This window comes from Phoca vitulina, unplaced genomic scaffold (genome assembly GCF_004348235.1).
Source record: "Phoca vitulina isolate PV1807 unplaced genomic scaffold, GSC_HSeal_1.0 scaffold10, whole genome shotgun sequence".
Classification (NCBI taxonomy): Eukaryota; Metazoa; Chordata; class Mammalia; order Carnivora; family Phocidae; genus Phoca; species Phoca vitulina.
In genome coordinates, this window is record NW_022589713.1 from 23,972,678 (window position 1) to 23,986,862 (window position 14,185).

At 36.9% G+C, this 14,185-nt stretch overlaps 1 protein-coding gene across 5 annotated transcripts in view; it reads right to left on the reverse strand.

Moving 5' to 3' along the window:
• Window positions 1–14,185, reverse strand: part of DNAJC13 (DnaJ heat shock protein family (Hsp40) member C13) — a 122,391-nt gene that overhangs the window by 46,334 nt on the left and 61,872 nt on the right. For all 5 annotated transcript variants that reach the window (XR_004300090.1, XM_032408701.1, XM_032408699.1 and 2 more), the window contains 8 exons: window positions 11,787–11,890; window positions 11,539–11,698; window positions 9,919–9,981; window positions 7,430–7,531; window positions 5,886–5,990; window positions 4,874–5,076; window positions 3,705–3,789; window positions 157–311 (listed from right to left, as the gene is read on the reverse strand). Coding sequence is in view for 4 of the 5 variants with exons in the window: in XM_032408701.1 (XP_032264592.1) it covers window positions 157–311; window positions 3,705–3,789; window positions 4,874–5,076; window positions 5,886–5,990; window positions 7,430–7,531; window positions 9,919–9,981; window positions 11,539–11,698; window positions 11,787–11,890 (977 nt within the window). In the remaining variant the exon portion in view is untranslated. The remainder of the gene's footprint in view (window positions 1–156; window positions 312–3,704; window positions 3,790–4,873; window positions 5,077–5,885; window positions 5,991–7,429; window positions 7,532–9,918; window positions 9,982–11,538; window positions 11,699–11,786; window positions 11,891–14,185) is intronic.

Here is a 14,185-nt window from a genome sequence, read left to right on the forward strand (position 1 = left end):
CCCATTCTAATTTCCAAATTTTCAGACATATAAACAGCTTTTATAATGAAAAACTTAACAAAAGCAATGATATACTCAAAAAAATAATCAATTAAAAAAATATTTATCCCTGTACATTTCAAATTATAGCTTTAAGATTACCATTAAAGTTCTTACCGAGCAACAGGAAGCACATTGGAACCTGTATACATCATGATAAAGAAAAATACTCCACTAAGATAAAGACGAGGTAACTGTGGGTTATCTTGCATGATATGGTATAACAAAATCGCAACCTTCTCAACAAGGATAGGGTCAAAGGTCAGCAGTAGCTAAAAAAATAAAATGTTTTTGTTACTGGATTATAAAAAATAACTTGTAATAACATCATTTACCTTAAGTTTATGTATTTCATGTGCTGAAGTTATAGTTTCTTATAAGTTATAAAATAAAAATTTGTGGGATTTAGTAAGCTTGTCTACCAGACGCAACAGATACAAAAATTAGTTCATTTGAAAGATTTGAAAATTAGTTCAAAATGAACTTAATGCAGAGATAGTAAAACACTGAGAATTGATCAAAACTTATTCAGAAAAGGCCCAAAGATGCCTGAAGCTATGCTGTCATGGTTATAGGTAAAACTGTTTCTTATGCAGGAATCTTCCTGAGTGGACTTCTTTGTTAATGACAAAATAAAAAAGAAAAATAGCTATGCTCTGGGTTAGTTTCAGAACATGAAGCATTCCCTGAAGACTACTTGAGAACTCAAGGAGCAGAGCAGAGAACTATCAGTGGACACTAACAACACTAAAAATAGATGTACAAGTGCAAGTAGAGGGCAAACGGGTAACTGAATACCAGCAGTACTTCTGCTACTGCCAGAAAGTACCAAGAGACGGGGGTCTCTGGAAATTTGAGCTAGGGGTACTGGAGGGAGTACGTGGGACTACCATAAAGAATCCGGGCTTTAAAAAATCATACAGAGTTGCTATGACTAAACACTTGATAAAGATATTAATAAGTTTTATCTTAATATAAGTGGCATTTTAATTTTCTATAAACACTTCCCAAGAATCCCCAATGTTGGGTCAAATGATACCAGTAAAAAAACTGCACTAACGAGTAAATACTAGCTCACATTAGGAGGTCAAAGTTGTAGACTCAGTTACAAGACTGAGTTGCTATATGTCTTTAAGTAAATAATTTGGATTTCTCTGTGTTTTGGTGTCTTATCTGTTCAACGAGTTGTTTAGATTGAGTGTTTAGTACTATGACATATTTTAAAGGAAAAATTGAAAAAAAAGAAAGAAAAATTGAGATACAGTAGCACAGGATTTTCCCTAGTTTAACAGCAGTTGTAGTTCAAGACTTGATATCACTTGGGGCGCCTGGGTGGCTCAGTCGTTAAGCGTCTGCCTTCGGCTCAGGTCATGGTCCCAGGGTCCTGGGATCGAGCCCCACATAAGGCTCCCTGCTCGGCAGGAAGCCTGCTTCTCCCTCTCCCACTCCCCCTGCTTGTGTTCCCTCTCTTGCTGTCTCTCTCTCTCTCTGTCAAATAAATAAATAATCTTAAAAAAAAAAAAAAAAAGACTTGATATCACTTTAACAAAAATATGGGAATTAGCAGGCAAAAATTCAGAATATTTGAAATTATGACTATACCAGAAAACCTAAGAAATTCACTCACTCTATCTTAGACACACTCTTTTTTTTTTAAAGATTTTATTTATTTATTTGAGAGAGAGAATGAGATAGAGAGAGCAACTGAGCAGGGAGCCCGATGCGGGACTCGATCCCGGGACTCCAGGATCATGACCTGAGCCGAAGGCAGTCACTTAACCAACTGAGCCACCCAGGCGCCCCTTAGACACACTCTAAAAATTCTGAAGATGTTATCAAAAGGTCAAGCCAGCGACTGCTCTTAAAGTCAAATGAAGTACAGAAATCTGTACCGACCAATGTAAACACTATGTTCCTGAAAACTACTATAGCTGCCTGTGTTTAGCAAGATTACAATCTCCAAGAATGTGTGAAATTAAGGAAAAACAAAAGGCTTCTAAAAAAATACTTTCTGAACTTAGTATAAAAGATACAGGTGGTATATACTATTAAGAACAGATAGGCTGGGCGCCTGGGTGGCTCAGTTGGTTAAGCGTCTGCCTTTGGCTCAGGTCATGATCCCAGGGTCCTGGGATCGTGTCCCCCCTTGCTCAGTGGGAAGCCTGCTTCTCCCTCTGCCTGCAGCTCCCCCGCTTGTGCTCTCCCTCTGACAAATAAATAAAATCTTTAAAAAATAAAAAAAAACTTTTTAAAAACGGACTCTTCCCCTCCGAAGTGTTGTGTTATGCCAACCACATCTCTCAAAAGTTTTTTTAGTCATGCTTTCCTGGCCTGAAATTCAACAGTGTTTGCATTTATCTCTTTCTTTCAATTCCCTAAGTCTTGGAAAAATACTTGGGAGAGGTAGATTTACAGGCCTTTACCTACATGTCCAGAATAGAAATAAATCCCTCTCCTCGTGCCACCTCACATACGCAGCCATACATAATCCTCTGGGCTGGAGTAGGTGTTAGGTTACAAGAAACAATAACTGCAGTGCTCTTTCATTTAAGCAGTGAATCAGAAAGGTCCACAACAGAAAAGCATACAAATTTTGAAATGCTGACATGCTTAAATAACAGAAGTTGGGGGGGTGGGGGGGGGAGTTGATAGGGTACTGTCACTGTCGTACTTCAGAGGACTTTCTCATTATCAGTGACTTACACAGGCACTTGCACACCTATGAATGTAAAAATATACAAACTAAGTAATTCTCCTCTCCCTTTTCACATCAATGTACAACTGATGTGTACAAATAGCACAGGTTACTGCCATACACTTTAAAGTCACATCATGCGTGATTAATATAAAAAATGGGATTTAGGGGCACCTGAGTGGCTCAGTCAGTTAAGCGTCTGCCTTCAGCTCAGGTCATGATCCCAGGGTCCTGGGATCGAGCCCCGCATCCGGCTCCCTGCTCAGCGGGGAGTCTGCTTCTCCCTCTCCCTCTCCCCCTGCTTGTGCTCTCTCTCTCTCTCAAATAAATAAAATCTTTTAAAATAAATAAATGATGAGACTTAACAACAGGATATTTAATAGACAGGAGGGAAACACTGACCTGAAATCTCTGGGACCTGACTTATTTGGATTTAATGCTAATCTGGATAGCCTAATTCCAAAAAAGCGGAATAATGAGGGGAAAAACGAAGAAAAAATACTTTAGTATAACCTACATTAATTCCAACTCAATGTGTTGGGTCAGTTGCTATCCATGAAAACACTGAACTGAAAAGAGTCAAACTCTGAGCAAGCTGGCAAGACTGCTGTGATATTTCTTGGAATACAGCCGACCACATGTCCACTTCCGTGGCCCACTGGTATGCTTCTCAGGAGTTCTAACTTCAACGGTGTGATTTGAAAAATGCATAATAAAGAAAACCTTTTGAGAGTAATTCTGGAGTCTGGAGGCTTCCTATGTTTAGGTTCTTGGATATACAATCTTCCATAGTATATTCAGAATATCAACTCAATGAGGAATAAGTGAAATATATGTAAATCAGGGTTCAGGCTTTCTGGAAATGGAATACACTACAATAAAACAAAGAGTAGGGCTCATGCCAAAACTGAATAAGGGAGAATGATTCTTAAAATACTGTCCCTAATTTGGTAACATTAAGATAACTCACCTGAATAATATGGGGAAGACAAGCGCTATCTGACAGCAGTCTTTTCACTCTCGGTAAAGGTCGAATGATGGCATTATCTTGATCCCTAGAAAGTATTTTCTAAGGTCAACATTTAATATATTTATTAAAATTTGTATGTGCAGAGGATATGACATTCTACTAGGCATGAAGCATGTTACCTTACTTTTTTGTTAATGAAGACTAAGCTCTCATACAGCTGGGAACATGATTAGGTATTTTGGTTTAAATCTATTTGGCTGCTTAATATGACTTCATTTCCTTCCATAAGATTTCCTTGAAAAACAGTACCCTAGAAGAGCCAAAGACTCTTATTTATTATTTAATTGATTAAACTTGGTGTTGTCCAACACACTGTCAGAGGATATTTCCCCCCAAAGGGCATATCTAACTTTGTCACATAATTTTAAACCTTAACTATTCGCAGTATTTTCCATGTATAGCTTTAATTTTAATGCTACATTCCTTCGAAATGCTAATTGTATGCTTTTAAGACTGATCTGAAATTTAAAGAGAATTGGAACCATGAAAGCCTCAAGTGTTATAAAACTGATAGTTTCTCAGTAACTTCCATCACAAAATGTCTCTAGTAGAGTAATAAAATGATACACAATATGCAAATATTTTATAAATATCACAAAGTTCCATGCAACAGTTACAAGTATCACTCTAGAACACAGCCTCACCTTCACTTGTCAAGTGGGACAAGATGCGGGGCGAGATACGGGCTTAGACTCAAGTTCTATACCAGGAGTGGCTCACCTGACCGGTAAGGAGCCGGTGGCACTCACCACTGTCTACAGGCTGCAGTAGGTTTGTTTCAAATGTTCATACCTGATTCACAGCAATGTGACAATTGTTACTGTTGCTAGAGTGCAGTTAGTAAGCCTCAATTTGGTAACATTATTTCAAGTTTCCTAGAGAAAGTCACTTTTTAGCTACTTTTTCAATATATTTTGCAAATTCTTTCTTTATGTTTCAAAAGCTCCAAAACTCAAAGCAGCATTCCCTCAAGGTCACAAATGGAATATCTTTGCTCTAAATCATCAGGGTAATCCCATGTTGTTACTGAGGAAGCTCCCATGCAAATGGAGAGAACAAGATTATTTTAGAGTCCCTATTAACCATGGAAATGTTCAATTACATTTTACCTGCTTGGGAAATATCCACACATTGTGATCAACATGTTCAATATAAGGGTAGCAAGGTCAGTTTCATTTAGAACAGCCTGTCCACTGGCTAACAGACACCACTTAAGCTGAGGTATTGCCTGAAGTGGTCGCCATCCATCCATGCCTTGAGCCCAGCATCTGGTTTTTGCATTTAACATTCCTTTGGTCCACAATTCTTGCATCTAAATCAATGGAAGGCACCGTTATTACAAACACAAACAAAGCAAAATGACGTTCGCTAAGGTTTTCTGTTTTGTGGCAAATACATGAACTATGGTAATAAACATCCAAGTTCACTATCAAAAAACAGTAACAAACTTTTGTTGACAAGTCTTCAAGAACCTGAAATAGGTTACTAATATAAGAAAACAACCATTTAGTTGGCCAACCTGCAGAGCATAAAGAACATTGGGAAGAACGAAAACAGCAGGCAGAGTGTAAAATGACCAAAATATATACAAGCAGAAGGCTTGGTCTTCTATAAAACTATCTTTGGCTAAATTTCAACTGAGCCTGAGAGGGCAAGATCAAGTATCAGCAGATGTTAAGATGGAAATTGCCCTTGGATTGCACAGGCAATTTTCAATGAATTTCAGACTGCACATTAAAAAATTTACCTATTCATTCCATATAGAAGTGTTATAGTTTGAAAAGCCTTAGTATCTATAATATTATAATAGCTTACAATTAATTATTAAGGTAGCAATTGTTATTATTATTTAAAATTCATTAAAAATCTAAGTGCTACCTCTGTAGCTTATAAACAACAAGGTTTGAGGACATGACTGTGTGTCTGTTTCTGTGTGTGTGGTTCTTTATAACTGCAAGCCATCTAATCCTTCATGGGGAAGTTGATGGCTGAGCCCTTGGAGCTGATGACAGTACTTCAAATCATAGTTTGAAAATACTCAACCTCTCTCTCTATGTGTGCTAAGCAGGAGGGTATAAGAAGGACAAAGACCATCACAAAAAGTTTCTCTAAGGCACTAACCTCATGAAATCCATATGGGCCACTCCTTTCTTTGTCTGCATTGCCAAAGTACCATTCCTTTTCACTCTCTCTTTTCATATCTGGAGAGGCTTCGATTACATTGCTCTGAGTTTTAAAAAGATGTAGTTATTTTTCAAGGCAGAAATCTAAGGGGGCAGATACCATAAATAGTAACACGGTACTAACTTTCTGGGTTTACACTCCTTTGGAAAATCACCTAAATTTCAGGTGACCTTATTTTAAGAGTAAAGGATCAGATGTCTAACTGAGTAGCCCAAAAAAGCTATTTCCTTACTAATATGCATTTGAAATAAATGGTTTCCTAAATTCACTTGGCAATCTAAGCTAAATTCAAAGACATTTACATTCCCTACAGACATTAAATAAATTCTCATGCCAGTAAAATTTTAGTAGCAAAGAATATTATAAATACCTATATAAAGAAATACAACATTAACCTTAAACCACAATGCTGAAAATACTAAAGTTCTTTTGAGGGAAAAAACTCACTCCAACTAAAAGTTCAATAAGTGAGAACAAAGAGTTAAAATACTAAAAGGAAGGTTTTTAATGCATTTAAACACTTTCAATCTACTACCCTCACTACAGATAATTCTTATAATTTTATATAGCAATGTTTATGAGAACCAAAGATAAAATTTTTATTTAGCTAGTATATTTTATTAAAACAAGGCTTTTAACTACCCTCATAACTACCAGCTTATGATTAGATTCATACAGACAGACATAGCAAAGTGGTTAAGAGCTTAGACATCTGGGTTCTAACTGGCTCTGTTCCTTAATGGGTGGCCTTGGGTAAAACACTTGGCTTCTCTGTCCCACAGTTTTTTCATCTGTAAAATGGGACAACCACTGGGGAATTTAAAGAGTTAACATATCACATATACCAGAACAGTACCTGATCTACTGCCATGCTACACAAGCATTACAATTACTACTATTCATACCTGACAATAGAAAATGCCATATTCTAAATATTCAAATAGCACTTTTGTACACAGTTAAGCCAGAAACTAACATGGAACATCTCCTTGAACTAGGAGATTAAACAAAAACAAAACATAACACCAAAAAAATCACCAGTGAGCTAGGTATAGATCTCTTCTACAAGTTAGGTATCAGAAGAGGCCTTTCAGTAGAGACTTGCAGTTCTATCCTCTTACTGGCTGGTTTCAATAAGGCCTCCAGATTCCTAAAGGCAAAGTATATTCTCAGTGGCTGTCAATGCTAGAAGTTCTAATTACATAACTGACAAATTCAGTTTAAATCTGAAAGATCACATTGCCTCAAAATAAGCCACATTAGAGATACAGTTACTTTAAAAGACAAAAGAGACACTTGAAAAATAAAATTGGATCAACATTGTCCATTTGAGATTGTTCTTATGGTTATTTTAACTTTTATTGGCCATATTCAGGACCACATATATTGACAGGTTTTCATGTAAATTTTTAACGATTCTTTTGATCCGAAATTGTACTGAAAGGCTGTTAAACTTGTGAAATCTAGATAAGCATACATACTTGTAGTGGTACTGTAGCTCGGCTCACGTGGAGATGTGCAAGGGTAAGCAAGTCCACAAGGATTCTAATTCCATTTGAATCCATGAGATCCTTAACATTTCTCTGGAAGGCAAAAACACTTTTACCTAATTGAAAATTTTTCTTTCCAATAGGTACTATTACCTAAAAGACTCAAAGAAGAAAACATTTAGAATCTCTTTGGAAAAACTGACATACAACTGATATTACTTAGTGTTTTCAGGATTTTGTGTTCAAGGAACATGAATTTATATAAATGTGAAAAGGGCAAAGCAAAGAGATCACATAAAGAATTTTTACTTAAATATATTCTGAGCAAAACAAAACAAAACAAAAATAAACAAAGCCTGGCAGGAGTCACACACACGATAAATTCTCTGGTTCCCATTTTCCTAGGTTTTTTGGGTTAATAACCAGATTATTCTATAAACAGAAATAAAATCTGGTATATTGAAAAATCTTGGGGCGCCTGGGTGGCTCAGTTGTTAAGCATGTGCCTTCGGCTCAGGTCATGATCCCAGGGTCCTGGGATCGAGTCTCGCATCGGGCTCCCTGCTCGGCAGGAAGCCTGCTTCTCCCTCTCCCACTCCCCCTGCTCGTGTTCCCTCTCTCGCTGTCTCTCTGTCAAATAAATAAATAAAATCTTAAAAAAAAAAAGAAGAAAAATCTTTTAATGTTCCAGTTCTTGTAAACTTAAGATAAAAACTGGCAATTCTTAGAAGTTAGGAAGAGATTATAATTTAAATTTTCATAAGATTAATTATACTTCATTTTAAAACATGTGCACTATTTTCTAAAAGTGAGAAAAACTAAGCAAGTTAGAATATCATAAATTTAAGAAATAAAAGACCTGCTCAGATTTCTCTGCAACATCATATAATTGTGAATAATTGCTACATTTACAACTATGAATTCTTCTTAGAAACCAGTATGAGGGCGCCTGGGTGGCTCAGTTGGTTGAGCAACTGCCTTCGGCTCAGGTCATGATCCTGGAGTCCCGGGATCGAGTCCCGCATCGGGCTCCCTGCTCGGCAGGGAGTCTACTTCTCCCTCTGACCCTCCTCCCTCTCATGCTCTCTGTCTCTCATTCTCTCTCTCAAATAAATAAATAAAATCTTTAAAAAAAAAAAAAAAGAAACCAGTATGAACCTATTAAAATGCCTTTAAAAAAAGAAAAAAGATTTATTTTATTTACTTTAGGGGTGCCTGGGTGGCTCAGTCTGTTAGGTGCCTTCGGCCCAGGTCATGATCTCAAGATCCTGGGATCCAGCCCCATGTCAGGCTCTGCGCTCAGCAGGGAATCTACTTGTCCCTCTCCCTTTGCCCTCCCCCCACCACTTGAACTCTCTCTCTCAAATAAATCTTAAAAAAAAAAAAAGAGAGAAATGAATTTTTCCTTAAAAAAAATTTTTTTTTATTTGAGAGAGAGAGAGAGAGAGAGGACAAGTGAGAGGGGCAGAGGAGAGGGAGAGAGAATCCCAAGTAGACTCCATGCTGAGTGCAGAGCCCGATGCAGGGCTCATTCTCACCACCCTAAGATCAAGACTTGACCTGAAGGTAAGAGTCAGATGCTTAGGGGCACCTGGGTGGCTCAGTTGTTAAGCGTCTGCTTTCGGCTCAGGTCATGATCCCTGGGTCCTGGGATCGAGCCCTACATCGGGCTCCCTGCTCAGCGGGGAGCCTGCTTCTCCTTCTCCAGCTCCCCCATGCTGTGTTCCCTCTCTTGCTATCTCTATCAAATAAATAAATAAAATCTTTGGGGAAAAAAAAAAGTCAGACACCTAACCAACTGAGCCACCCAAGAGCCCCAATCCTATTAAAATGTCTTTTTTTTTTTTTAAAGATTTTATTTATTTATTTGACAGAGACAGAGATAGCGAGAGCAGGAACACAAGCAGCGGGAGTGGGAGAGGGAGAAGCAGGCTTCCCCTCGAGGAGGGAGCCCGATGTGGGACTCGATCCCAGGACCCCGGGATCATGATCTGAGCTGAAGGCAGACGCTTAACGACTGAGCCACCCAGGCGCCCCCCTATTAAAATGTCTTAAAAAAGAAAGTGTGAAGAGCTAAAGTGACTCTCCAGTTTGTCTTCAAATTACTTTATCATCAAAATGTACACCGAATAAATTATAAACCTTCCATTTTATGTCAAACATTTATTTTACTTCCAGTCCAATCCTAAAGAGTCCCTAAAGAAAAATCAGCTATTGATTTCATCCCTCATTATTCTTCATTCAGAATTTTATTATCATTAATTTATTCAGTATCTGTAACAATAGGACAGAATGTACAAAGAGTATGTGGCAAAAAATTTTCATTCCAGAAGTTGATAGCACACGGAGATTTCTGAACTAAAAGGAGCAGAAAAGAATCATGTCCAGATAATTAGCTCAAACTGTAATATTTTATCTTTCTGTGATATATCCATGTGATTTATCTGCAAATAACTGCATACTTAAGCAAAATACTGTACCTTATTAAGGATCAACTTGTTAAGGAAGAGGATCAACCGGTCTCGTTCAAGTTTATCTGTGCACTATTGAATAAACAAGAATTTAGTCAGAAGTGAACAGAAACACAGATTAAGTTATTATCATCAATGGACAAAATCAGCAACAGCCAATAAGAAAGTCACCTTTTAAAAAAAATTAAAAAAATTTAAAAAGTCACCTTTTAAACATCAAGAACATGAGAGAAGACTATTAATTATTGTTTAATTCCTCAATGTCTTGCATTCTGTGAAATTTTATATAACTTGTCTAATTTCCCTAGAAAGGCATATATTTTAAAAGTCAAAAACAAATTACTTTAACATATAATTTATATATATACAAATATATACTTTAATATATAAATATATAAAAATTCAAACAAATGAAAGAATTACCCCAAATGACACTTCTCAAGTAAATATTCTAAAGAATGATTAATGATGTTTCATATAAATCACATCATGATAACAGAAACAAGAAGGAAATATGTATCTGCCTTAAAAATACAAAGGCTATGCTGCAAGTACTCAGGTTTACTGGAATAACAGTGAATTAGAATAATACACTATTGTGTATCATTAATAATGTAATAGCAAACAATAAGATTTTCATCTGGTTATGTTATTTCCTAGGTATGTTTTATGACCTTATCCAGAATCAGTTTTCTAATCTACAAAGTATGGTTGACAGTAAAGGTAATTATAACAAGCATTGATGGCCATTTAAAAATTGGTGAAATGGTTCTAAGGCAGTTCACTGAAATTCAAATTGTTAAGTGTAAGAGGAATATAAGCACAAAAGAACAAAGTGTATATACTGCAACAAGTAGGTTACACTCGAATTTGAGCTACAGGATGGATGAATGGGTCACTATGTTATGTTCTTCCCCCAGCCAAGCTCAAGTGTTAAAGGACAAACTTTCTAAAATGTGCTAACTCAAGGTTCCCTTTTTTGGCTATCATGGTAGTTCTAAAAACTTTTTAAGTGTGTAGTTCTTCACACTTTGAAATTCAGCATGCTAGCAGGCGCCTGGGTGGCTTAGTCGGTTAAGCGTCTGCCTTTGGCTCAGGTCATGATCCCAGGGTCCCGGGATCGAGTTCCACATCGGCTCCTTGCTCAGCGGGGAGTCTGCTTCTCCCTCTCCCTCTGCCCCCCCCCCCCCCGGCTCATCATGCTCTTTCTCTATTTCTCTCTCTCTCAAATAAATAAAATCTTAAAAAAAAAATTTTTAGTATGCTAGCATAATTTAAGATTTTTCCAAAGTGGAAAACCAAATGTACACACAAATCTAATAGTCACTATTTCTTTTACACACCTGTCCAGCTCATCCATACTTAAATTAAAGACTGGCAAATAAGTCGCTAAAGTTGTTCAAAAGCAGCAACTGAAAAAAATAAACTGACATGGACAAATACTAACCCATTAGTCATTTTCCTATTCAACTAACTTATATTTAAGTAAGTATAATGTAAACTACACAAAACTCATGCAGAAAGTTATGGTAACAATGTAATCAAACAGAATTTATATTCAGTTTTGAAAATTTAGTAAGTACCCCAAATGCACTATCAAACAGCAGTTTCCTTAAATGATATTCTTACCCTCTCTAACATTCCAATGATATATCTTGTATCTGTAAAAGGTCCTATTTCTTCATGACATCTGCCATAAACAATAGCAAGGGCTTGTAAACATAAACACTTCATGTTTACTTTTGGGGTGAGCAGGAAACGATGATAGAGCTCGTTGAAAAATTCATACCTAGATTTTTTTAAAAAAAGTTCACAATGGAATTAGCCATGAAACTAATAGTGAAAACAAATATAACAAGATATGAAGAGTAGCTTACGATCTCTTAATTGATCCACTTTCTTCATTCTCATCTTCCTCCAATAGTAATCTCAGGTAATAGTCTCCTATTTTGATTTCCTCTGCCAGGCACTCATATTTAACCTTTATTAATAAATGCACATTAGAGTATTTTAGTTTACAAGAAGGTTTTGGCAGTTTCCACATAATCACTTCTTAAATTCTGTTCAGAGCTTTTTTCTTTTCTTGTAAGACCACCTTTAGTAGGAAAAAATTCATCATTTCTTAAAATATCTGGTAACTATTATTAATATAACTTACTATTTTAGTTAAATATTGAAGAGCTGGAATTATATACCAAATTTATGACTGTAAAACTTGTTGATAAAAACTTTCGCAGGACTGTATGGTACTAATGAGGCTGAAGGGAAAGAAGACTCAAAACACTGTTAAGAGATAATCTGTTTCCCTCCCTTCTCAGTTTGTCACAACCAACTACGGAGTAAATGATCCTGCACCATACACGGTTTGTGCAATTCACACAAGTTACCTCAGGTTTTTCTTCATCTCCCAACACATCAACTACACTTTTTGGTGTATTTTTATTTATTCATTCTCTGCATGTCAAATTACCCCAGATTACAAAGGAGGCGATACATGAAGGAGCAGCCCATGATGATCAGGAGCTATGGCAGCAGCATGACCTTTGTACTCAGGCTGCTTGTCTAAAGTAAAGATTTGCAAGCAACTGTAAAAAGGAATTCTACTGACCAGATTATAAAAATTCTTTTTCCAAAGCCTAAAATAATTTCTAAAAATATAAACTATATAAAATCAAATATATATGTATATCCATTTCACTTTCTTTCTATAAATTCTGAGCATTCAATTCAACTTCTATTTACTAAGCATATATTGTGTGTGCCATGCACTATTCTAGTCGTCAAGGATATAGCAATAAACAAACATAAAAATTACTGTCCTTACAGGAGTAGTAGATAAAAAAGTAAAATATACATGATAATTGGGTGACAGTAAGTGCTATGGAGTGAAATAAAGCAGGGAAAAGGGAGGGGGGAGGGAGGGAGAGAGTAGGGGGTTGTATGTATATACAAAGAGGCTGCATTTTTAACGATTTATTCATTTTTAGAGAGAGAGAGAGTGAGTAAAGGGGTGGGAGGAGGAGCAGAGGGAGAGGGAGAGAGAGAATCTCAAGCAGGCTCCCTGCTGAGCATGGAGCCTGACACAGGACTCGATCTCACAACCCTGAGATCATGACCTGAGCTGAAATCAGGAGTTGGACACTTAACCAACCGAGCACCCAGGCACCCCTGAGGGCTGCATTTTTAAAGAGTGGCCAGGAAAGGCCTATTCAGATAATGACAGTCAGTTAAAGACCTGAAGGAAAAAACAAGTTATGAGGCTATCCAGGGAAAAAGAATATTCTAGTAAGAAGGAATAGCAAGTAGAGAAAGATCTTGAGTCAAGAACATGAATTTGGTGTTTCCAGGGAACTCAGAGTTGCTGGAGCAAGGTGAAAGGGTGAGTAGTAAAACATGAGATCAAAGAAAGAATGCCTGGGATTAGGGGGTACACAAATCTTGTCTAGTAAGTCATTTGAAGGACCCAGGCTTTTTCAAAGTGAGATCAGAAGTGACAGAAGTACCAGAGGGCTCTGAGCAGACAAGTGACATGATCTACTTTATTTTAGTAAGATCATAATGCTGCTATGTTAACAGATTACAGGGAGGCAAGGGTGGAAGCAGAGATACTGCTACAATCCCACAAAGAGAGGAGGGTTGGGTTATGGAATAATTTTGAAAGTGTACTGAATAGGATTTGCTGACAAATTGGATCTGGGGTATAAGAGAAAAGATAGCTTCAAGGGCTTTGACTAGAAAATAAGAAGGAGCCATTATCTAAGATGAGAAAGACTACAAGAGAAGGTTTGGAGGAAGAGTAAGAGCACAGTTTTAGAGCTACATTCTAGTTGCTTATTGGATATCCAATTATAAGATAACAGTATGTATGAGGTCTCGGAAAGAAAATCTGAGATAAAAATCTGGAAGCCACCAGCAAATAAAAAACAGTTAAAGCCATAAGACAATGAACATAAATATGAGGTCCAAGAAGTGGTCCTTTGTGCCAGTTTAGCAGTTGGGAAAATAAGAAAAGTGAACAAAGGAGGAGTGCACAATGAAGGAGGAGAAAATCCAGGAGAATAAAGACTCCTAAAACCAAAGTAAAGGAAGTTTTTCGAAGAGGAGGGAATGAGAACAATCAAATCATTGTATTTTGCAAATGCAGTTGGATTAAAGATCAAAGCCTACAGGGTCATGAGTATGTTCAAATTCACAAATGCTATGAGAGCTTACATTATACACACACAAAAACACACACGATTATCTACCACCACGTTTCTTTTTTTTTTTTTTTTTT